At 44.1% G+C, this 24,704-nt stretch overlaps 1 protein-coding gene across 1 annotated transcript; it reads right to left on the bottom strand.

Annotated features, from left to right (window-relative positions):
- Positions 1–6,844: 6,844 nt before the first annotated feature.
- zdhhc1 (zDHHC palmitoyltransferase 1) lies at positions 6,845–23,302 on the bottom strand. The gene is made up of 11 exons (XM_076286970.1): positions 22,288–23,302; positions 21,741–21,970; positions 21,384–21,559; positions 21,006–21,107; positions 19,849–19,973; positions 19,083–19,238; positions 17,603–17,724; positions 14,050–14,141; positions 11,328–11,436; positions 10,728–10,836; positions 6,845–9,401 (listed from the first exon to the last, which is right to left on the bottom strand). The coding sequence occupies exons 2-11, from the start codon at positions 21,957–21,959 to the stop codon at positions 8,836–8,838; spliced, it is 1,776 nt and encodes a 591-aa protein (XP_076143085.1). The 5' UTR covers positions 21,960–21,970; positions 22,288–23,302; the 3' UTR covers positions 6,845–8,835.
- Positions 23,303–24,704: the final 1,402 nt, after the last annotated feature.

Genomic DNA, 24,704 nt, shown 5'->3' with positions numbered 1-24,704 from the left:
AAGGGCCGAGGGCTTGTTATCATCTGTTTACAACTGTATCCATGGAGACATCCTGTTTAACATCAAGGGAGGGCAATAAAAGAGGGAGAGAGGGAGGGAGAGACCAAGAGAGAGAGAGAGGGGAAGAGGACAGAGAGAGAGAGTAGAAGTCTGTCCCGACACAGCAAGTGACCAAGGTCATTTATCAGACGGGGAGAAGGATCCCCCTTTTTCAGTGCCTCAGAGAGGGGCAGGGGGTGAGACTTTAAACAGAGCCCCTGGATGGGGTTGTAGGGCAGTGGGGTGGGGTGTCGCCCCACCTCCAGCAGAGTACTAACACCTGGCCCACACATTGAGAGGGGTAGAGTGGGGGGGGGGTCTGCAGTCATGACCCCCACCCCAGCCCTCTCATACCATCCTCCTGCAGTCGTGACCCCATATTTACACCCTGCTACATGCCACTCCTGCTGCCAGTGACTGTGCACAGCATACCTGACCGTGGGTGGGACGTCGGCCTTCATATTTTAACACTGTCTGACTAGATTATCAAGGCTGGGTGTTTGTTGAGTGGTGATGAATTGCATCTTGGTGGAGCTGCGCACGTTGCAGGCTGCAGAAAGGCTAGTCTTTGTCATGGGCCAGCGCGGTGTGTGTAGTGGTATGTACACTGGGCCAATACACTGTTTCACCCGTCAGTAGAAATATTTACTATGGCTTAGGTGTTCGCTTCAGCAGAGTAAAGCTGGATTTACTCCAGATACGAGTAAAAACAGAGCATATAAAAAAGGTGTGGGATTGAAGCTGTAAAAAAAGAAACAATAAATCTATGAAAGTACTCGGAAATGACACTAAGAAAGTCTAAACTGAATATCTGAATTATCTCGAATATCTGAAGCAGTGATTAAATATTTAGGGGGATACAGCACTTTAAGGAGAAATAATTGTCAGTCCATCATTGTATAATTTCCCACACAACTTTTGTCATATATGGGAGTAGAAAATAAAAACTTGCATATGAGACTTGAGAATGCATATGGTGCACTGTGTTGCACTGTACAAATGTACAGTTAAATACTTCACGAAGTATTTACTTCACGAAGTGAACTGTTAACAGTGCAGTGTAAAGTGTCTGAAGGGATTCTGGGGGCTGTGTGTGTGTTTTGTTTGGGTGTGATGTGAATGGAGCCTTTTGGGCGTTCCAGCCTGTCTGCTCTCTTTCCCTGCCCACTCACCGGCCCTGGCCCCCGGGCTCCAGGCCCCAGACCCCAGCTCCGCCACACCACGCAGCATCTGCCCTCCTTTTTCCAGGGCTTCCCCCTCTCTCATCTCCCTCTCCGACGCTCCACTGCACTCTGCGCTCTGCGCTCGCTCACGCAGTATTAAATCCTGGGCACGAGACTGAAGAGCAGCCCCCCGGCCAAATATGATCTAGTGCAGCATGATGTCATTGAGAAAGATATATACTTTTAATTATCTCTGGTTCTAATTAGCACGCCCCACCCCCCACCCCCCCCCCCAACACACACACACACACACACATGTACACACACACACACACACACACACACACACACACACACGTACAAACACGCACCAGACTCCTTAGACTCCCCCAAATGCACAGGGCTGTAACTGTTCTCCTGAGTTAATGGTCTGTGATGTTATAAACAAATCCTGGGTTTTGTGCTGCCTCATTGATTTCCTCTCTTCCTCTCAATCTTTACACGTAATCACTTTGTCTTTTTTTTTTACCTCCGCCATCTTGTGTTTTTTCTTTTTGTCTTCCAAAGAAAAAGGGCAGTTTATTTCACCTCTGTGAATCATAATCTGGAGCCTCATTTACACTCCTTACAGAAGCAGAGGCAGAACGCTCATAAAACAGGAGCGATGAGCGCCATTAGTATCTTCAGAGAGGTGCCATGTTCCAGTCCCCCTGTTTATTTGAATATGACAGATCTCTCTCAAAACTGCCATTACACTATGCCAACTTTATATCAAGCTGTAAGACTTTTATCTCCATTTTTATCTCTTTTCAACAGCTGTGGACTTCATGGGCTGTTAAAGGTTGCACTACAAGGTAGTAAAAATCACAATGGTTGTTTACAGGGCAATGGCAACCTGGTGCACAGCACAGGCCGGCAAGCGGTTGCTTGTTTTTTTTATGATGGTGTACCCTAGTGACAGTTACGAGGAGCGTCAGATGAACAGAGATGACTGGGCATTGTCATAGATCAGCGCTGACATTTACATGCCACGTTTCTGCTACTTCATGTTGCCAAGGACAATAGCAAACAGTCCAATAGCTGTGATTCAGCTGTGCATTGGCAGCTGTTCGTGTGGTGAATACAGTGTAACTGTAACGCTTCAGCCTAATGCATAGACATGGAGGCACTGGCTAGGGTTGGAAAGATGAGCCCTTTTGACAACTTAGTTTTTCTAACTTTTTGTTAAATGCCTTGAAAACTTAAGCATTCATTGAAAAGAATGATAAAGATATGACTCACTTCTTTTGCCGTTCATTTCTCATAGTCCCTTCTCTCTTTTTTTATTTGCCCACATATTTTATTCCCATTTTCTCATTGATCTGTAATAGCACGGCTACTTTTTGGGGACTTGTCTAATTACTGGTTTTGAAAACCACGAGAACAATCCTGATCCACAATGGAATGCATGTGTTCTGAAACAGTGCCAAGATCACATCCTTCCTCAGGAGATTCCTGTCGTGTCCTTGTATGACTTGAGACAGTAAGAATCTGCATGGGGAGGATCACGCTTAGCACATTACTTAACTGTCGACAGCATGTATGTGCGCTTTATTTCCCAGGGGATTTGCATGCAGACATCCCAAACCCCCACTGTTTATTTAGTTGCCATTCGAAGTAATGAGCTAATGAAGTCATCTCTCGCAGCCTGTGTCCTCGTGTTTCGGGCGTCGGTGAAATGAATAAATACGCCATGACAGGCTGACACAAGAGCTGAAATTGCACACCACCAATTTTAGCATGTGTGTGTCGTGGGGGCTGGGGGGGATAATAGTTGGGCAGGTTTGAATCTGGAACAGCGACTCGTATCAGTGTAAATGTTTGGGTGCCCACAGAGCGCTGCAGCAGTCTGCCATTGGGCAGGTTTTATATTCCAGCCACGTTGTAATTTGGATTAGGATAATGCGGCTAAGGCAGGCCTCATCCGTTACACTAGAGGGATGTTATGACTTTTATGAGGAAGCAATAGGACTACAAAAACTCATTGTCAAAGCCTGCCCAGTTTGGCAGAACAATAGATCATTTATGTGAGTGTGTATATAGTGTGGATATATATGAAAAACACACAGACACACACACACACACACACATTGTCTCTCTCACAAACTTTAGACACCCATGATCTAATATCCTGAATTGTTCCTGTTAGATCAGCTGAATGCTTTTGGGACATGAAACTGGATGGATTGATTTGTTTTTCTGCCCGTTCATTGTTTAGGGACAAGCTTTCATCCAGCTTAAAACTGGTCTACGCCGCCTGTAAACACAAATTCATTTTCCGACTTGCTTTTGAAAGCCATTTGAATAGATTCTGCATAACAAAAGGGCCCAAGGCCAATTTGTCCATCTATTTCCTTACACCCTTTCCCTGGAGGCAACATTTGACTCAAAATAGCTTTAAATTGAACAGGTATGCTTTATTGCATTACAGTTTCAGTTGTTTCAGCTCACTTTTTTCTTTTCCACCTCCTTTTTGAATTGGCATATTGTTTTCAGTCATGACCATACATAATGACGACTCAGTACAAAACCATTCATTATACAGTACATGATAACCTTAACCCTAGACAGACAGACCTGGGCCATATCCAGGGGATTGTCATCAGTGTTTGTCCTGTCCCTCTGTTGTCACAACATTTTGTTGCTAACGAGTCTAAGAAAGCCAGAGAGGCTGTAGAAATATGCTGTTGTAATGTTTGTTTGAAGTCGAGCTATGGCTTTGACCATTCTCATGTCGTCTGTTAAATCATTTGCCCTTGATTCATTTATGCTCATACTCTGTGTATGTACAGTATGTGCACATTTTATCTACAAATAAATCTTATTTTGTGATTAAATGAAAGCATTATAAGCTAATGTTCTCTCGGCTTAAGCATGACTTCACAGGTATGACCTCACCGTCTAGTACGCAGGAGAGTTCTATACCTGGGTGGTCCGATGCTGGTTTATCAGGTAGGTACCCATGCTGAGCTGAGGTCGAAATATTATCATTAATTGCTTTATTTGCAAAAACGGGAACATTATACAATGTTGGTATGAAAACAAAAGCTTAATTGTCATTATATAGTTTTTTTGTGAAGTCAGTTGGCTAACCGACAACAAACAGCAAAATGCTACACTATAACTTGTGATATGCCACCGCGGAGTAACTGTTGGTAAGCCTGGTTCAAGGAAGGTTTTGGCATTAGCCTGGTTTCTTAATGACTCTCCCAATGTGCCCATGTTTGTGGATATCTGAGGAAGTGGTCACAACTCTCATGTCACGACTCACGAGTGTGTTTATGTACGGAGATGTGGTGAACCTTAGTGGGCATGAGTAATACCCCTCGTTCCTCCTCTTCACTTGTTTAGCTTTTCCTTCGTTTGGTTGAAAGGGCGCCATTCTTTGCTCATTATTTGGCCATTTTAGGCCTTGGATGGAGGAAAGGAGGGATACGGGGGCTGTTAGAGGAAACAGATGTCCACCTCTGTGTCTTTTGCTTTCTCTCTCTCTCTGGTGAACAAAAGGTCTGGAGTCAGGGCCTGGACCCTCACCCACCACCCACCAGAACAACTGGGCCCAACCAGAGGGGCCAGGGGAAAGGCTGGCCCATGGAAAAACAATTACAGTAGGCTGGGACTTCCCATGATGTCCAGAGCACAGTAGTCCTGTCCATGCCATTATGCTACAGGGAGCTGGGGAGATTAAGGGGGGAGGGTCAGAATATGGCATCACGAGAGCATTTTGTTTGCTGAGCCGTTGCCACGGCAACGCAGACCACTTACCATCCCACTTCTTATTTATGTATTTTTTTTCCCTCTTTTTTTAGCGAGAGAGAGACAGACAGATGATGTTTCTAAGGGAACAGTGTTGCAAATAGTGGGGCTGCTCTGATAAGCGCTGCTATCTGACCGGGGCATGTGTGGCGTGAGAGCACATGCAGAATGTTTTATGGCTTTCATAAAAGTGAACCTGTGCAGAGCATGACCACGGCCATACATAGCCATATGGGCTCCAGCATAAAAACATCTGGAGAGAAGAACGCTATAGCATATGCCACCACATATTGTTCCAATTTGCAGATCCCAATTGCCATTTCTCAAGACCTGAATGACTAAACGGTTGAACTCACTTGGTAACAGGATGGATGGAGGTCTTAACAGAACCCCAGAATCTCACAAGACCAGGCGTAAAAATACAGGCTGCAGACCAAAATGTACCAAAGGAGTCAGTGAAGGATAGAGGCAATTGTCACCAAGTAGAACAAAATAGAAGACGTAACCAGAAAACCTCTGAACCAGTTAAACTATTTTTTTAAGGTTAAGGTTTTTCTTCCTTGTGGCCTTACAAATTTGCACACTATATGATTTTTTAATGAAACGAGATCAGGTGAAATTCAGCTTGACCATAATTACACAATAGAGTAAGAAAAACACATTTGTGTCTGGGTTTCGAGTCACTGGGACGAATTCAAGCTGTTGCAGATTGGCAGTCATCCGTGTATTAATGCTCCTGACCCGGCCATAATGGAGCAGCCAGGCAGGGGAGGCATGCAGTACATGCACTTGTGGGCATCTGTGTAAAAAAAACAGGCATCGTTCTTAAGCAGCCACACACACATACAAAAAGAAGTCAGTCACAAGGGTGGTGAGGGGTGTCAGACCTGTCTCGGTCTTCAACCGCAAGCTCCGCTTTCAAAGAGCCCTCGGATGTCGACATGTTGTGCCACATGCCGCTTCCCTAGAAGGCTCTCTGATTGACAGTGTTATGGTGCCGTAGTGTTCCGTTGCCATGGAAAACGCCCTCACTCACTCACTCCCTCTTTCTCTCCTCCCAGCAGTTGCAGGGGGACTGTGTGGTAGCCAGCTGAGGTGGAGAGGGGACAGTGCCAGAGCAAACTATCTGTCCCTACCAAACAATACGCACTATAAACAGAAACCCTGCAACTGTCAAGGAGGAAGGAAAGGGGGGTGCGAGGAGCAAAAAAAAAAAAGACCCTACAGAGACCCCGTAGCACCCCCAGAATGAATATAGTCCTCAGTGTCACTATTAAACCATGGCAGTGATTAAAGATACGTGTGGTCAAGCTATCAAATGCATTTTATGGGAGCTCCATGACAAAGCCAGGGCAGTGGACCAGTGTGAACATGAAGTGTTTTTGTGGAAAAGAAATGGCCCCCCTTCTCTTTTTGTCGTCTCAGATGGAAATGGGATCTGTAGGCCCCAAGGCCTCGGCCCCTCTCCAAGCTGGAACTGCTCCTCGGCAGGCCAGGCTGACGTGACCCATCAGAATGAAAGGGAATCACCATTAGCTCTGTACATAAAGCATCATACCATTAAGGTGATGGCAGACTTGCTGAGCAGCAGACTATTTAACAGAGCTAATATGATAGGTTTTTGTTTTGCTTCGTCAGGGGAAATATTGTGTTACTTCAATAAGCAGGAGCAGATCGTTACAAGAGTGCTAGCCTGAGTTCACTGGATAGCATTGCCAAGAATAACATTAATTATTTATGCAGCTTTGACAAAAGTAGATGTTGCACAGTGATTTTTGAATTCAAGAAGTATCAGCTTCATGTACTATAGGGCCCCAACTCATAATTGTTTATTGTGTCCTGAAAAGTGCTTGTGAACATTTTTTTTAATCTCCGTCAACAACAACAACAGCATGTTACATTTATATAGCGTTTTTTTCGACACTCAAAGCGCTTCACAGATAAGGGGGGGACCTCACTAACCACCACCAATATGTAGCACCCACCTGGGTGATGCACGGCAGCCATTATGCGCCAGAACACTCACCACACACCAGCTTGAGGTGGAGAGTGAGGGAGTGAATGAGCCAATTACAGTGGGGGATGATTAGGGGGCCAGATTGAATGAGCCAGGCTGTCGTTCCCTGTCTTTCCTTAAACAGTAGTGACAGAACATAAAATTGCAGTAGTGCAACACTCTCCAACACTGTTCTTTACACACCTTGACGGCTGGGAGATTGAAAACAAAAGTACCTCTACCTGTCTAAAACACTGCACCTCCCATTGCTAGGTGTTGACAGTGACCGTGATGCTTGCTTGATGAATATCTCTTGATTACCAGTTAGCCCAGTGCTTGTAATTGCAAAGCCCAGTATGAATGGCTCATGTGTCTTCTCCTCATGTGCTTAGACTCCAGAGCTCTTTTTCATGCTAAGCCTTTGAGAACAGGTCTTTAAGTCTGCAGAGTCTTATCAATGCAAGTGAGAACACATGAATGACTTGTGGGCCTTACTTGTTGAGAAGTCACTAATGCTCTCTGTCTGGCTCCGATGTATTTTGCGTGCGATCGTTGTTGCCATCGAGACGGCGCAGCAACGGCGAACGAACGCATCGTGGGGAGTGAGAGGGAGGGTGCAGAACAGTACAGCTCTGCTCTGCTTGCTTTGGCCCCGGTGTGAATGTGTGAGTTTCATGGAATGTTGATTCATAAGAATTGATTCCCTGTGAAAAAGGGACAGGCGTGACTCCCAAATCCAGCACTTGAAAATGAGGCGAAACGGAAAAGGCAAAACAAAACAAAACACTAAGTGTGCAATGCTACACCAAGTTATGGTTTTATTGTTGAGTTTTGTGATGAGTAAAAAAAACAATTGTGACAGGTTTCAAAAGTGGAGGCATCAAGATAGAAATGGAGGGATTAGGTCAATTTGTAGTCTTCCACCCCAAAGACGAATGATAAAAATCAACGCTCCAGTGAGCGCTCAGGGTGCCCAACCCTTAAAGGTGTAGGTTTTTGAACATTCTAAGTTCCGCAACAATTGAAGGTTCTAAAATTCCATGTTGAATTCAATGAACCCAGATATTCTTTAGAGTGTTCATTTCCCAACATTCCCGTCACATCGGTGTGACGGTACTCCTTTAAGGGTTAACCGACTCCGGTCCCAGATGAGAAGCTAACCTATTTAACTCTTCAATGTCCAACAAGCTGACACAATAAGTAGCCAGGCGATTTCAACCTTATGGGTTTCACTAATGACACACACAAAAGCTTGCAAATGCAGATGGATTGAAAAAATATGATTTAAGGTAGCGTGGTAGAGTACAGAAGAAAAAAAAAATCATAAAAAAAAAATAAACCGACAAAAAAAAAAAAAGATTGTGCAGTATAACCTTTGGCATTCAACATTAAATATGAATAAATATATTTTCAAAAAACAGTGTAATATAATCACTGGGGAAAACTGTACTTGTGCAATGCTACAGAATAGTAATAGTGAAATGTATAGAATGACTATCTATTAGTACCTATCTGTGTCATAACGTAATGGTTGTAGTGGTTAATCTAAATGAAATGTCGTACTGAGGGAGAGGGTCAGCTGAAAACACCCAACTCACACTCAGTGATACTGCATCCTTCTGCTCTGCAGTGCTTGCATAGGTGCTGTCTGGGTGTTTAGATTAAGTGCTACGGCTGAGGGGACTGTTGGTTGTGTCCCGTCTACATCTTATCAAAGAGTAGCTGCCCTTGTGTTTGCCAGAAGCTCCCAGAGCAGGACCTGGGTTGTCCTGTCCCATATTCCCTCCGCCCCCCTCCCCCAACCCCAGCACTCGTTCGATCGCTCCAGGAAGCGAGTCTCTGCTAGGCCACAGACGTCCCTGCACTGGAGCTCAGGGGTCGGGGCTCATCCAGGCTCCTCTTGCTGGACTGCTTGCGTCTGCCCCCCATGCCCCCACTGCTGCTCCCAGTCTCCTCCCCCTTAGGGACGTGTCGTGGCCGGGCCATAGGCTCTCCGCTTCCCCGGCTCACGAACACCATGGGCGGCTGCGGTGGGGCCATCTCAAACCGCTGCTCCGCCAGCCTGCGGGACGACGGCGCAGCCTTCCGCTTGGTCCGGGGCTGGGGGGAGGGCGTGGTCAGAGTGGTGGAGGTGGAGGTAGAGGGAAACAGCAAGGCATGCCGGGAGGACGCAGGGGTGGTGGCAGCGGCTGCAGTGCCTGAGGTGGAAGCCAGGGCGGCGCTACCGAGTCGCGCCAGAGCCACGGGGATTTCCTCCAGGGACTCTGCGGAGTCAGAGTGATACTCAGCGGGGGGGCCTGCCGCCTGCACAGGGATCAGCGGGGGCAGCGACGCACGCAGGGGGAACGCTGGGAAGGGGAGGCGCTGGCTCATGGAGGCTACCACTGTGGCTGCGGCTACAGAGGGCTCTACAGGGAGAGAGGAGGGCAGCAGAGGAGGAGAGGGGAGGGGAGAGGAGCATAGAGGACAGGGCACAAATGACTACACTGTATACAAACACACACACACACACACAAACTGACACATGCAACCACCAAAACACATCACTAGGAAACAGAGAAGGTGCACAATTCCTCGAGTAGATTATGAAGGCAAACAGGTACTTTGTTAACACAAATAAAAAACATTTCAACATATGCAAAGTGCTAAAGGGCACAAGGTGTTACCATAAGAGCATAAATAAATGTCAACCCAACATCAAAACACAGGCAAGTGGACGCCTTTATCAGAAGGCGTCAGCTGCATTCTGGGCACTTATCGTACTGCACTCTGGACTAAAGTATGACAAAGAAATGCCATAGTGACAAGGTAACAAGGCAACACAGTACTGAAAGCATGCTGGCACCCAGACTGATTGCCTGCCATTCATAACACAGGTTATCTAAACGGTAATAGTGGGCACATGTTTTGTAGCTATACTTGGTTGGCAAAGCTGCATGCTTGCCTTTGACGAGAGGTTCTCTTTCACAGAGCACATACTGACAAAGTGTGGTCTATGCCAGTGGTTCTTAACTGATGTGTCGGGACCCAAAAGTGGGTCACGGAGCTTGAGGTAAAAAAAAAAAAAGAAGAAATCACCCATTTAAAATGTTACCTTATCAGATGTAATATGTCAGTCATTGCCATGGACATAGACAATGTTTATGTGGGTATAACCCTGAATATTTGAAGTAGGGTGGAATGGGACAGAAACCCCAGTGTGCGGTGTTCACTGAATTGCTGGCACATGAGAGAAAATGCCACATGGAAACAAAGCACCCCTGTCAGACAAACCTTTCGAGTACTTTGAAAGGTGACATCAGGAGTTGAAAACTTCACAAATGTAATGCCAAACATCAGCATGTTCCAAACAAGTAGGCCTACAGGCACTTTATGTGTCTTACCATGTAGCTCACCGTACCTGTTGGCTTGGTTCACTAAAAAAAATATGTGGGTCGCGACTTAATGAACTGGGAAGTGGGAAGTTAAGAACCACTGGTCTATACTGCAAGTTTTCTGAGATAAAAGTATAAATACGGATACTTTGTTATCTTACATACGTAATACATGCACATAAATAAATATTTATCCATTTTCTTGTGGCAGTGAATACAAATAACACATTTTCTGCCAAGAACCTGAATAACCTGTCTAATTAGCAGTGATATATAGATAAAGCCACCCATGTTTACGAACACAAATCATACACAATCCTGGTGCAACTTCGTGGCACTGATGAGGGGGTGCAGTCTTACCCATATCTGCTGAGCTGTGTGGCAGGGCTCGGGTGGAGCTACTGCCGTTCTCGGAGGCCCGGTCGTTGATCACCTCGGCAGGGATTTTACGCACCTTCTTCTTTTTCTTCTGCGTGGCACACAGTGATAGAAGGAATCAGAGAGAATGTCCTTATTCATCACATTAACATTTGTTCATTAATTCGTATCTAAAGCGACTTACAAATGAGGCATAGCATTCAGGTTTAAGTGCAGAGGCCTCAGAGAAACAGTACATACCAGTTAACCAGAGGGTAATGGGGGCTTAAGTTTAAGTAAAACCAGAGGATGCATTCAATCAGTGCAATCAGGCCTATTCAGTGCAATCTCAATGCTTCAAAGCTTTGACAGTCGAGACTAAAAAAACTACAGGGGACTTTACCTTAACTGTTTAACAGTTCTAAGCCAAAGTAAGATAAATGTCAGATCACAGGCAGTTTCGGCCTTTAGGGGAGATTCAAATTGCTCTCACATTGGCTGGGGTGGCCTTTATCTTGCACTTTTAAGTACACAGAGAAGCAGGTTGCTCTGAGGCCGACAGGGGTTATGGCAGACATACGGTAATTAATTGTGCGTTCCCACCTGTTTAAGAGGGCGTGGGGGCTGTTTGTGCTCTATAGCGTCAGTGGGGAGGGATTCAATATCCACCATCCGACTGGGTGAACTTCTCACCCGTCCGTTGCCATAGAACCTGTGAGAAGAAGGGTGGGGAAAGACAGGTCAATTAGAGGATTTGCCATGAGGTTCTGAGCTTTAATGTTAGACTTCAAATAAACCCTTAGAATGACTTCATTTCTGTCTGCATTTCGTCACACGTTTAAAATTTCCTTAGCGTGTATTTGTTCATGTTGGGGGTGGGAATCAAACAGAGATGACCCTGTGATTTTTCCCAATCGCATTAGAATTGTTGTTGAGAATATTGCTCCAAACCCATTCCCAACAGTTTCATATATACACTAAAGCCAGAATTTATGCCACAGTGTTGTGGCCACTCTCCCCTGGTAAACATGTTATGTTTGTGTGATTCACATTCCATGCAACAGAAGGTGGAGTAGGAAGAGAGTTTGGAAGAGACCCCAAATGCTATTCAAAACAAATAAACAAATCCTCACCAGCATTTCCTAAACTTGTCACAGCTCTTTGTGCAGCTCACAGTAAATACTAACCCTGTCGCTATGTCTGGCCAACAAATAATAACCCTGTGGCTATGTCTGCAAAGGCCAACATTAAACAGGTAGCAGTTGACTGGTAGTATCGGTGGGTGCCTCATGTATGCACTTCATCAAGCATTATGTTATAGCCTGGGAAAACCCAGGCGAACCTTTGGGAAATTTGACTTTGCTCTGCAGGTCCGTCTGGCAAAGAGGCCATTCACTCCCATTTCCAATGTTCCTAAAACCTGGTATGGGCACCACAACCATTAAGGCGTTTGATGAGATAAAAACAGTTTTTGAGAAATGCTCGTTTGTTGAGATGTTTTTCCGTTGCTCTGCGTATGTCATCTCCTTAATTGCTCTGATTGGTTTTAGGTCTATCCAATTGCATCTAGAGGCATTTTGATCGGTCCGCTGGTGATGCCCCTTGGAAATGGGAGGTGAATTAACCTTATTTCAATTGAGATAAGGTCTGGTGTTAACCAGTCTAATTATGTTACAGAAATGTTGACGATTTACCACCACCACCCCCCACACCCCACACAAGCAACAATTATAGATTGATTTTGTATAAAAGTCACTGGCCTTCCCCTTCATGCAGAGTTGTAGACTAGTTTTCTAGACATGCTCTCACATCGGTTAATGCCCACCTCATGATGTAGGAGCACATCACTAATGATCTACAACTGCAGTTTCTCGTTAGCAATGTGTGTGTGGGGCCAACCCCAGTGTCTGGCTGTTGTTGTCGCATGGAGCTCAGTTGGACCTGGGCCTAGATTGTAAGAGTAATGTCTGATTTTATGCAATGAGTGTCTGATTACACGGAATGGTGCACAGAACGATTACGAGTGTCATCATTGTGCACATTGTGTCCCCTTGAAACTCCATGTGTCATGAATGCATTCACCAGGTAGACCAAAGTCTAACATCTGCACATACTTATTAACAAACGTAACTAAACTGCATATTGTGTGCATATGACCTTTCAGAGAAACTTTCACTCAAGAGGTCAAACTCGACAACAGACCGGATTTTCCTTCCTTTCTCAATGGCATTAAAGTCATGGGAAAAGAATTCCGCCTTGCACATTTTGTTTTTGCAAAGAAAACAGTCACCATGACAACAGTGAACAAGCCTATTTTGTCACTGGTGTTATGAAATTACAGTTAACGCTGATTTCGATTTACTCCATGCCCTTTAGAACATGTGCAAGCAGGATGTGAACAGCCCCTGAACTGAAGATAAACTCTAAATTACAAGCTTAAATTAATCTGTTACACTTGAGGTGTAGAGCCCCCCCTTCAACCACGGATTGCTAAATATACATCGTCTTAAGAGTGATGCTTGCCTAGTAAACGTCTCCTGTAAAGGCCCGATTGTAAATAAGAATCCGCAAGCCATAAATTTCAGGGGGTTTCCTCCCCAAAAAGGAAGGAAAACAAAACAAACAAAACAAATACTCATAACAGAAGAACTTAAAACTCTGACAAAACACACTGGCTGGCAGTGGCATTGCACAGCCCCAATGATGCTCACAGTTACTTTCCATAGAGTATGGCTGGTGTTTCAGAGCTGCGCTTTTAATGGCCAAATAAAAAGCCTTTCATTTTTCTCCTTCACTTACTGCCAGTGCTTGGGGGTGTTTCATATGACCCATCACATAGACCCTAATACCATAATTGGCCAATTGAAGTAAAATAAATATATGTATGTGTTACTTTTTAAAAGCTAATGCAAATGGACCTCGTCTTCAAGTCATTACGTGTCCATTTAAAGAGGTATGGGTGGATTTGCTTAAGCTAACTTCTTGTTATAATTTCAGAAGCAAGTTAAGGCAACAGATTGAACATCAAAAAGACAAAGCAGCGTATGTTTTTAGGTAATACATCACAACTTCCACTTGACCCCGATGTCTTTCCCATTGTCTCTTCATTAAAAATGGGTCAAATGAAGGAAACACTGGTGGTACTCATCAATCAAACCACCACAGTTTTGTCTTGTCCTTTAGTCAGGGTTCTGCAGAGTCTGACCCTGTGTCATACGTTTGTTCTTAATGTTAATATGACTGTTAGTTTCTGGCCATTTCTCCTCTGTGTTGTTTTGTACTGTGGTCAGTCTGACTGATGTGGTGCTGGTGTGAAGGTTCTTACTCTGCGGCTCCCTCTCGAGATGACATGGTGGTGGGGTCCTCCACATCCATCTCTGGGTTTGTGTAGCCAAGCGTCCCAGAGTAACTCACATCCTGTCGGACCAACAGGAAATAACAACAAAGATAATAGTCGATATGTCATTGTTTCTTACCAACTCAACTCTAGAAAGACAATAGACCTTTCTCACAGCAGCCATTTTGGCATGAAATACCAGGGCAAGCACAGGTGTTACTAATGCTAATGCTTTAGTGAAGTCTCTGTTCAATTTATGTGTAGCAGAATCAGAACCTTAATTAATATTATTAGTAACAGCTGGGCCTGCCACATATTTCATGTCATAAATGGCTGCTGTGAAAAGGGTCCATTATGGGAATTGTTATTTTTGATGGAGTGGATGCTCAATAGTTAAAACAATGTTGTATCGTTCTTTGTAAAAGCCTCATGCTTGCTTAGAGGGTGTATCAGCAATTTTAGGCCCAAAAAAGGCCCACACATAAATGATCCCATTCATCTAATCTTTCCTAACGATCCCCTAGCTGCCTGCCCCATTAGAAGGCCGTCAAAAAAATGTGTCTCTGTAGGCAGCCTAGGCTCCGAGATCTGTACACAAAAACAATTGCTACCAACGAGGGTTGGCAACCCACTCAAAGGCAAAATAAAGTGTTTCAACCAATAACCGACGAGATGCGTGTTTAGGAGAGTTTTAATTGCACGGGAGGGAGTAGCGAGCTAGCTCTCTGTGTTTTGTTTGAACATTAACAGAAGTGACGTACAGTATCCCCGCTATTCTATTGTTCTGCAGGTAAAAGCACACTATAAATTAGTAGCAATATTGTATAAGCACAGCAGAGACCGTGAAAATGGGAGACATTTAGTGCTAGTTAAATCAAATCCAATGTTTCTTACAGATGTGATTTCCCCCGGGGGGGGGTTGAAGCATTGCAACTGAAAAATGGCCCTAATGTGAAACTACATGATTATGAAAGCCCATTAGACTTGCGTTATGTTCCATTTACAACTGATGACCCCTCTGCACGGAAGGAACACCCACAGCCATGAGCGTAATAAATAACTATCTGCCCATTTCAGCATCCATTAAAGAGCCGAATATCAAAATGAAATGTGTACCTGACTCTGCACATTGTGGTGTACAAATCATTTGGAAAAGCTCTTACACCAACGTAAAAACATCTTTATATAACAGCACCCTGCACAGACTAATGCTCAGCAGAATTCATAATGGTATTAATTACAAGGTCTGTGACACTTTCCAGGCTGATTTTAATGTCTTTTGCCATTTATATTGATTCCGTCAGCGGTGGAGTTGTTCCAGACACTGAACTGTATGTGCTAAGCCTGGCAGCTAATGTGGCCGTGAGTGTGGTTTGTGTTAATGCAGGGGTTTCTGCAGGGCTCCTGTGGGACCAGAGATGCGTGTGCGTGTGCGTGTGTGTGTGTGTGTGTGTGTGTGTGTGTGGTGGCCAGTTGTGAGAAGCACGCCGTCTGACTGCCTTTGTGGACCCCTTCCCAAAACACAGGTGGGTCCACCAGCTGGAATGGCCTTCTGTCACAAGCGGCCCCTGCCAAGCCCAACACAGCGTTACCATGGCTACCCTCGCATTCTGCAGAGAGCAGGAAAGCAGCCCGGGACCAGAGGCCAAGGAGGCGGCGGGTGAGTGTGTGTATGTGTGTCGGGATTCTATGCCATTGCTTTGTTAAGCCTGTACTGTACTTCTTTGAAGTTATGCATGTAAGTGTAAGAACGAGAGTGAGGTGTTAGAGAGGGACCCTTTGCGTTGAGTTTGGGTGGAGTCCAGGGAGGGTGACAGGAGGCAACCCTGCCCCATTAAGTAGACAGGCCTGCAAGAGCAACAACCAGCTCCGAGGCGCTGTAAGGTCATGCACACACAAACCGCCAGCACTTCATTGCTAGTCCTAACAAACACAGACAGGAGGAGGGGAGAATGCTAAGCTTCACACACACACACACACACACACATACACACACACACACACACACACACACACACACACACACACACACACACACACAGACATGAAGATACACAAAACTGTGTCCTCAGTTTTTCTCAGAGACTTGTCAAAGTCTGGCAGTGCAAAGACACATCTGCCCCATCATATAACTGCTGTGACTTGCTGAAAGACTTCACTGCCTTATGGTATTTCAAAAAAATCTATTTGCCCATTTGGCCAAGACTGGTGTCTGGGCAGTCCTTAAACCATCTAGCATGGAAATACCCATACAAACCTTTGGCAAATTTGGGATTTGCTCTGCAGGTCCGTTTGGCCAAGAGGCTATTCACACCCATTTCCAATGTTCCTAAAACCCGGGCACACAATTACAATTGCTAATCTGGCATGGACGTGTATTTTCTTTGGAATTGAGTAAACAACTGCATTTAAAATCTTCGCTTACAAGATTGCTGCACTTCTGAAACAATTTGGTAAGAGTTTAATGCACCAATTTAAGTTCAATTTCACTGCTAGTTACACCCCTGCTGGAAGTCACTGAATCGCGTCAATGAATCCTTTCCAGTCCCTCTCCTCAATCTTTATTTGAGAGAGGGTCTTGAAAGGGTCTGGTGTCAACGAGACTATAAGCCATCTTGTCTAAGCTCTAAATTTAAAAAAAATCAAGTTTTCTAAGATAATGTTTGAAATTTGGCCTAGTCCATCCACTTGGTGTACATCATTAGTTCCATGACTATTCAAAAATCTTTAGTGAAATACCCACAACCTTTTACGACCTTCAAGTATACAAAACTGTGCTTAACTCCACAGGATGGGACTAATTATCAAATGAATATTGAACACCTTTCTCTTTTCCTTTACGAATAGGCTATGTAATACAGTGAGTATTGTATTTGTGTAATCCTGTAACACATTCTATTAAAAAAAAAAAAAAAAGACCTTCTTGAAGGACATGGTTGTAGTTTTATTACCCCCTGACAAGATGTCCACACATGCTATTATCGCTCAATGTCAGAACACTTGGAATGTGGCAGCATGGAGCCATCGTCTTTGGAATGGACTCCCATCTTAGAATGGAAGTGACCTCATGTTCCCCACTGACAGACTTTCCCATGCTTGCTCCTCTCCCACACGCGAACGCCCCCACCCCTCCCGTGTTCCCTTGGAGTTCCGTGGGGAGACTGCAGGGGGGAGAGGGTTGTGCTAATTATTCAGGGAGGAGCAGCAATTGCTTTGGTGTGTGTGCTTGTTACTGGTTTGCCTCTTCACCATGGTGGGTCACCATGGCACTTGGCGTGTCTGTGTGCAGCACCTCCGTGTGGCCTTAGTCATGGACCAAATTAGCGACCTAGTCTCCAGGGTTAACCCTTTTCTTATTTTCAAACCTGGTGATGCACTAAGCATTTGTGGATGGAAATTATAATGACAAACTTGACTGAGAGCATTAACCACTTCAAAACATCACTTGTACATCAATGAATGCGGAATTAATTAATGACATTACCATGTTACATGTACATTTTGTAACATGTAGATGTAAGTAATATGTAGAATTCATTACCTTCATTAGACTCATCTGTGGAGGCCCAGGGTCATTAACAGAGCAGCCTTTGTTTGAGTCTCTTGCCTCCTGACGATGCCGCTGACGCACAATGTATTCATATGTGCTGAGTCTATTCCACACTGGGGATGAAAACAGGATGGAAAACAGTAAGCAAACTGGACTTCTCAGATACACCTGGCATCAGTAGGAGTGCCTCTGGTTTTGACAGCTACCAATTGCAGCATTGTGAATGGATTAACAAGTTGTTGCAACACAGAGAGAACAGTCAAAAATACAAGAGCAAATTGGCATATGTAGATGTCATTTCCAGACCAGTAGTTCTTCTGACCCCTAGTGGCTTTAAATGTAATTGCCGCCTCCAATTACATTGCCAACAGGCCTCTCTGTTCTCATGGCAACACACAAAATGTGAGTGCAACATCGAGACATGAAACAAACAGTCCCCAGTCTCAATCACATGGCTAATCATTGGGCACATATACTGTATCACACAGGAATAAATTCACATGTTGGCTCTAACAAGGGCCCGAGAAGAAGAATGACCTGACGTCCTGACTGGAAACAGAATCTGTTTTAGACAGACACTCAATCAGCATGCTTAGAATAATTAGCATGTATGGTATACAAATTCAAGCACCACTGACTATATCCTGTTTTTTTTTTTTTTTTTTAAACCTGACTAAAAAAAAAAAAGATTTAACAGAGTTCAAATGAAAGACCTGTGAACTAGCTGAAACACTTCAAAAACTGTGGTAATAGATAATTATTCCATTGTCCGTCAATTAGATAGAAAAAAAATGTCTACTAAGAGAAAGAGCTGCCTGTATTTATTGAAAGCTGACATTTGGGAGAATATGGCTTGGGGAAATGAGGCATTCCTGTTTCAGTCCTCTTGTGGCCATAGCAACAAGACAAGGAACATAGCTGGACAGAAACACAGAGCTCTCCTGACTACGCCTCTTGGATTTCCTGTCCTCACTAAGTCACCAATGAGACAGAAAATGTTACACAAACACACATACAAAGCTAATGAAACTTGGTATCTGTAAGCCAACAACTATAATTCTACTTTTAGTACTGCATGTTTCGATTTTTCGACTTTGAATCAGCCCCCAGACTGAACTGCTATTTCAGTGTTTTATCGAACTTCTTCAGGCACACCAATGTTATCAACAGTCTAAAAATCTAACAGTAAAATGAGCTAAACAAATTAGCTTTAATGTTGCCACTAAAATAAAAGAAAAAAGAGGTGGACTAAAATTATGTAAGCTAGCTAGAATTGAAGATACACTAAAGTTAACATAACTCTGTAAGACAACATGCCCCCTATGGTATTCCCATCAGTAAAAAAAAAAATTTTGTAGCTCTACAGCAGAGACAAGCAATTAGCGTCCATTTCACAATTATTATTAGCACTTGTTACAACACTGGTGTGATCACGGGGAGACAGGTGCAGGAGAGGGAAAGGAAGACTCACTGAGGTAGATGTGGAAGCAAAGCAGGTGTCCCAGCAGCAGGGCCGAGAGCAGGCCTAAGGCGACGGTGATGCCGGCCAGGGCAGGGATGGCCGGGCCAGCGGTGGTCACAGGGGCCACAGGCAAGAACACAAACCACACCACCGACTCATTCTTCACTGGGGAGTCAGAGGGACAGAGACACAGGGAGGGACAGGGTCAGCACGGGAAGCAGGCAGTCATGGGGGCACTGAGCTGGGGGGTGGACGTCAGCCTTGAACCAGAACCTCATTGCGTATAGGTAAAAGTTACAAATATGGCTGCCAACAAAACACATCAATGTCGACACTATACACCTCTATGTTAGCAGTGATCAGAGTCTTAAGTTTTGGTCTTAAACTACTTAACTAATAGGACACAAATACACAAAAAAAACCTTAAGTAAAATAAGTAAATGCCTTGATTAATTCGTCCATTTCCCATTTGAGACACATCTGATGAAGAAATAACCTGGAACATGTGAAGTTTTATAGGAAAACAATGTGTTTGTCCTAGTTACTGCTATGCTTCACTATTGCGTTTGTATACTTGTACAGCCTCTTGGCAAAGGTACAATTCCTGACAAATGGCGTATATGCATTACTTTGACCGAAACGAAGGCTGGTTAAGACCCAGGAACCTGAAATGAAATGCAGTCTTGCAAGCCAGCACCACACATGTGGCATGGCCTACTGCAAGAGCATGATGAAACAAATGGAGCTGCTTTACAAAATCCAAAAAGACACCAACCTTGGAAGTGTTTGTCTGAACGCAGTTTTGAGGGATCCAAAAAAAACTCGATGAACACATAACTGGCGATGATCACCACCAGAATTATACCAAAGAGAGCGGAGATTACACTGTTCAGAAATAGCCTGTAATAAAAAGAGAAAAATAAGTGTTTTAGAAAATCATGTTATTGTAGAGTGCAGCATATTGAAATGACTCAATGAGGGCATGAACTTGAAAGTGCACGAGACAACCTGCCCCAGATGCATGTTTTGACTTCAGCTCAAACAAATCACACTTAGTCCTGAGACTCTTTAGTCTTCAGGGACGGCACTGCCTTGAGGGAACAGTGATGCATGCGTGCATGAAAGTGCTTAATCAACAACATCAATAACATGTTCTTCTCTGTTTCCTCTCTTCTGTATGCCCTGCAGTTAACATTCGCCTGGCTACCCGTGCAGCACGAGGCCCGGCCCAAAGCCCCGCCTGAGCTCAGTGCAACAGGGAGACAGTCTTGTGATGGAGCTGAAAGACCCTGGCATAACCACCAGACTGCATGGCCTGTTCCCAACTTTCCTGGCCACAGTAAGTGATCAACTCTCTGATTCACTGACCATTTGAGTGAAGGCGAAAGAATTCAACCAGACACATTTTGCACGATAATAAGGCAGAAGACCCACTGCTATATCCACTTCTTTGAGAGAAAACAAAACAAAAGAACAAAAAGCAAAAAAAGACAGCATCTGAGATACCATCTCCCTTGAGAATGATTAAATAAGCACTTCTGTTGGAGACTGCATTTTATTTAAGGCCATGACATAGTTTAAAAATAACTGAGGTCTTTGTGGAGTTCTCTTCACTAGGCCTAATCAGGTGGGTGATGACTCAGTGTGTGTGAGGCATTATGGGGGAAAAAATGTGTTCCTGACCTAGTTATGGCTAGTATTGTGATTTAATAGTAAGACTGCAATATTCTCAGAGAAAGTAATTTTGGGGATAACGTATACTCTCTTCCAGGTTTTGTTAACCACTGCCGTTAATGGCTTGACAGATTGATAAAATGAAAAGGTATTTGTTTGAACTTTCAAAAATGGTAATAGTTTAACAATTGGTCTGCCTGCCATGTAAGCATAACATCAATGTAAGTGCTTTTGTTGTAATTTCTCATGTAGACTCACCAGTAATTCCGACTACCAACACAGTTGTTCAGCCACCTGCAGTGGTGATCAAAGCTTGCCACACATTTGTTACAGGCACTGCAGTGTTTTGATTTTGGCCCCCTGGAGACGGAGAGCAACAAGAATTCATTAGAAATGTGTACATTTCTAAGAGGTGTACATTAACTAAATACAACTGAACAATTCAGATCACACATGATCTACTCTTCATAAAAAGTGTGTAATTATGTGCAGTGGTTATGCTCCTGCAAGTGCCTGTCTATGGCACTTTGGTCTATATGGTTGACAATACCAAATACCAGGTTTTTAAAGCTATGCTTAAGCTTTGACTATTCCTCCAGAAAAGAAAGGTAGGAGAGAGAGAGGCCTGATCCTTACACATCCACCTCACAGAGGTAGCAGTGACAGTTCTCAATGACATGAGCATGCTTCGTCCTATCGAACACTGGCACTGGGCCCTTGTAGCTCTTAGCCCGGACATTGTAGTCAGCAGGGTCAATGGAAACCGCAGTAAGGTGGACAAACAAATGACAGACAAATGTAATCCCAGTGCACTGTGTTCTGTATTAAGGGAAATAAACTGCAGTTTTCACTCAGTTTAACTCTCAAGTAACGTCAGCTTAGCTGAAAAAAGAGCTAAGCAAAAAAGAGGCATTCAACAGGTCATCTGTAACTATTGAGAGAGGAGAAGAAACAATGTATTTGGACCTCATTACAAACGTTTGTAAAGGATACAATGTAGCCCGCTGGAATCCAATGAGGGGGTAGCAGAGGGACAAACACCCCAAAACCTGTCACTGCGAAGTACAGGTAAAGGAGCCAGGCCAGGAGCTGGAAAGGGTGGGGCGGCCAGCTCCACCCGTTTGTACGGGAGCAAAGTGGTATGTCTGCTCGCCTGGGCTCTCCTTCAGTCACTGGGGCTGTCCGGTTTGGATTCCTGCTGCAGACGTCCATGAAGATGGACACTATTTGGTGTTAAAGATGTGCAAAAGGCAGTTAATTACACAAAATGACTTAACTGATGTTTGTCTACTGTCAACCGGTTATCTCGCTAGGAACAACCGTGTGAGTAGAAATTGGGTGTAAAAATGAAAATGAATGCATTTCATGACTCATTGCTGCGCTGCCTGACCATTAAAAAAATCAAAGGCAAACTCAGTCTGCCTCGCAGCTAGTTTAGCTACACATTACAACAGATACAGTATAAATGTCAGAATTAGGCATGTTAATGTTTTTCTGAACATTGTACCTTAACCCTTTGAATGAAGCAAATTGCGCTTACCTTTAGGGAAGGGTTAGGAGCGTGTCTGAAGAATAGCCATGTCCAAGGCACTGATGAGAATGAGCTAGCTAATCAAGTCATGATGGCAAACTGTTCTGTCACAACCAGGAATTCTGAGTCGGACGGCGTTGTCGTTACCGTTACCTTATCGTTAGGCCAACAAGGTGGCTCTCTGTCAAGAAGTCTTAACATTTCTCACTGAGCTAGCTCCTACTCCATTCTCGCATTAGAACTCCATCATACTAGCTAAAATGCTGGCCAAGGATTTGCACGTCTCCGCACAAGGAGAGTATTAACTGAGCTGCCGAGAAGTAAGCTATCCATACCCTCCGAAGACTTTTATAGCCATGCCATTCAACCTACAACCAGCTACTGCTGCCTTCACGAGCATGCAAATTAACCAAGCATCACTGGAGAATAAATGGTTTACACCTAGCAACCGGCCAACGCGTTTATTTCGACTTTAATGTAGTCTCGATAGTGCATGACAAAACGTTTACATATTCAGAATAGTTGGTTAGCTAACGTTAAGCTAATTATCTGCTATGAAGACAAGAGACTGTAAATAATTGTTGGCTAGCTAGCGTCGGTGATACGTTAACGTTACCTAACAACTATCATAAGATGTTAACGTTACAGGCTAACGTTAACAACCAGTAACGTTAGCGATTAACGTTACGGCAGAGAATCTAACAAAGCTAACGCTCGACCGTAACTAACAGCAAAAGCCCACCATGATCAATGCCACCGCTGCTAGTTAAGCTACTTGACAAAGCCCTCGGAAGAAGAGGATGCGATTATCCTAGCTAGCATTTAACACAACACAAACGTCACCTTATGCTCAGAACAGTATACTGTATTTCTCCATTCAGTGACAGTCTGTGAAAAACACACCCAGACAACCTGTTTGCCACAAAACGATAGGCCTACCACGGAACTCATTGGACTGCACTGGAGTGTGCATCCTGGTGATGAATAAATACTGAGAGATTCCAAGGCACCATGTTACTGGGACCCACTGCTGCCTTCTTCCAAGTAGGCTAGTCTACAAACTTGCATCTAGAGGGCGCGAGTCGGAGCTTCATGAATTAAAAAAAGAAAAAGAAAGGCAGAAGAATAGCCTATCATAATAAAGGTGAAGGTCCTTGGTTTCACAATGCACGATTTGAACGTATAGGCTATGCCTTGTTCGAAAATGTTTCCTCTGTGTCTCAGTATTCAGGCAGTCCAGACTGTGTAAGGCATTGGCCTATTTGATAAGGTGCTCCAGGACATGAGGTCTAGTTTTTGTCTATTTACAGCAATGTCACCTTTTATGCTACAGAAATTATGAGTGGATGAATATAAGTCTTAACTAGATACTAATCCCAATGTGGTCTGTAATCCCGAAAGGTAACACTTTATTTTAATGTGTCGCTGTTACAGTGTACCTACCTAATTAGGTACAGTGGTACAACCTGTGTAACAACATGTACTATCAGCTACTATCATTGTACTTGCATTATGTATTTGTGGGTACCTACATATAGTTGTTACATTGTAATACTGAGTGCTTTTACAAAACTTTGCCAATTTGCCTAAATTTTCATCAGAAAATATATATATATATATAAAGGTTGACCAGACCAGAAGATATTAGCTCGGCAGAAAAGCCATCACACTCCAGCCATGGCCATCCATAAACCTTGACTGCTGCCTCAGCACAGTGTCCAATGTGGATTCCTTTAGGTTCCTGAGATCAACCATTTCACAGGACCTAAAATGGTCTCTCCATATTGACGCTATCCAGAAAAAGGCCCAGCAGAGATTATACTTCCTGAGACAGCTAAGGAAGTTTAATCTGCCTAAGGAGCTGCTGACCACTTTCTACTCAGCCATCATTCAGTCTGTCATCTGCACCTCCATCACTGTCTGATTTGGGTCAGCCACCAAACGGGACAGAGCCAGACTGCAACGGACAATTAGGGCTGCAGAGAGGATCATTAGAGTTGACATTTCCTCCATGCAGGACCTGTACCAGTCCAGGGTCAGGAAAAGGGCAGCAAAAATCTCTGCAGACCCCTCACATCCTGGTAACAAACTGTTCAACCTCCTTCCCTCTGGAAGATGATACAGGGCACTGTTCGGCAAAACCAGACGACACAAAGACAGCTTCTTCCCCCAAGCAGTCGCTCTGTTGAACGCTCAGAAATAGCCCCCACCCTTACACTGAACAAAGTCACTCTTCTGCTCATCTACCTCATGTGTACTTCAATCTTACAGTTACAATATTGTTATTAATACATTATCATTGAACTGAACTGCCTTGCACTATATTTATATTTAATCTTAAAATCTCAGTCTATACTGATATTGCACTATTCCCACCCTCTTTTCAATTGTATATTGTATCTTGCCTGTGCCTGTTGAGGTGTCCA

The sequence above is a fragment of the Alosa pseudoharengus genome, unplaced genomic scaffold (genome assembly GCF_046254945.1).
Source record: "Alosa pseudoharengus isolate Yale_2024_CS ecotype anadromous, Long Island Sound unplaced genomic scaffold, YU_APseudo_1.1 YU_APseudo_1.1_scf_16, whole genome shotgun sequence".
NCBI lineage: Eukaryota > Metazoa > Chordata > Actinopteri > Clupeiformes > Clupeidae > Alosa > Alosa pseudoharengus.
This window is presented reverse-complemented; position numbering and strand designations above follow the sequence as displayed.

Bases quoted from the DNA above. Each gene is read 5' to 3' on its own strand.
- zdhhc1 (XM_076286970.1), bottom strand. From the start codon at position 21,959: ATGGACGTCTGCAGCAGGAATCCAAACCGGACAGCCCCAGTGACTGAA. The intron at 19,239-19,848 runs GTTGGTGTCTTT...CTGACTCCCCAG, and splicing joins TTCAGACAAACACTTCCAAG to TGAAGAATGAGTCGGTGGTG. The intron at 14,142-17,602 runs GTAATGAATTCT...TTGGTCCGACAG, and splicing joins CACAGATGAGTCTAATGAAG to GATGTGAGTTACTCTGGGAC.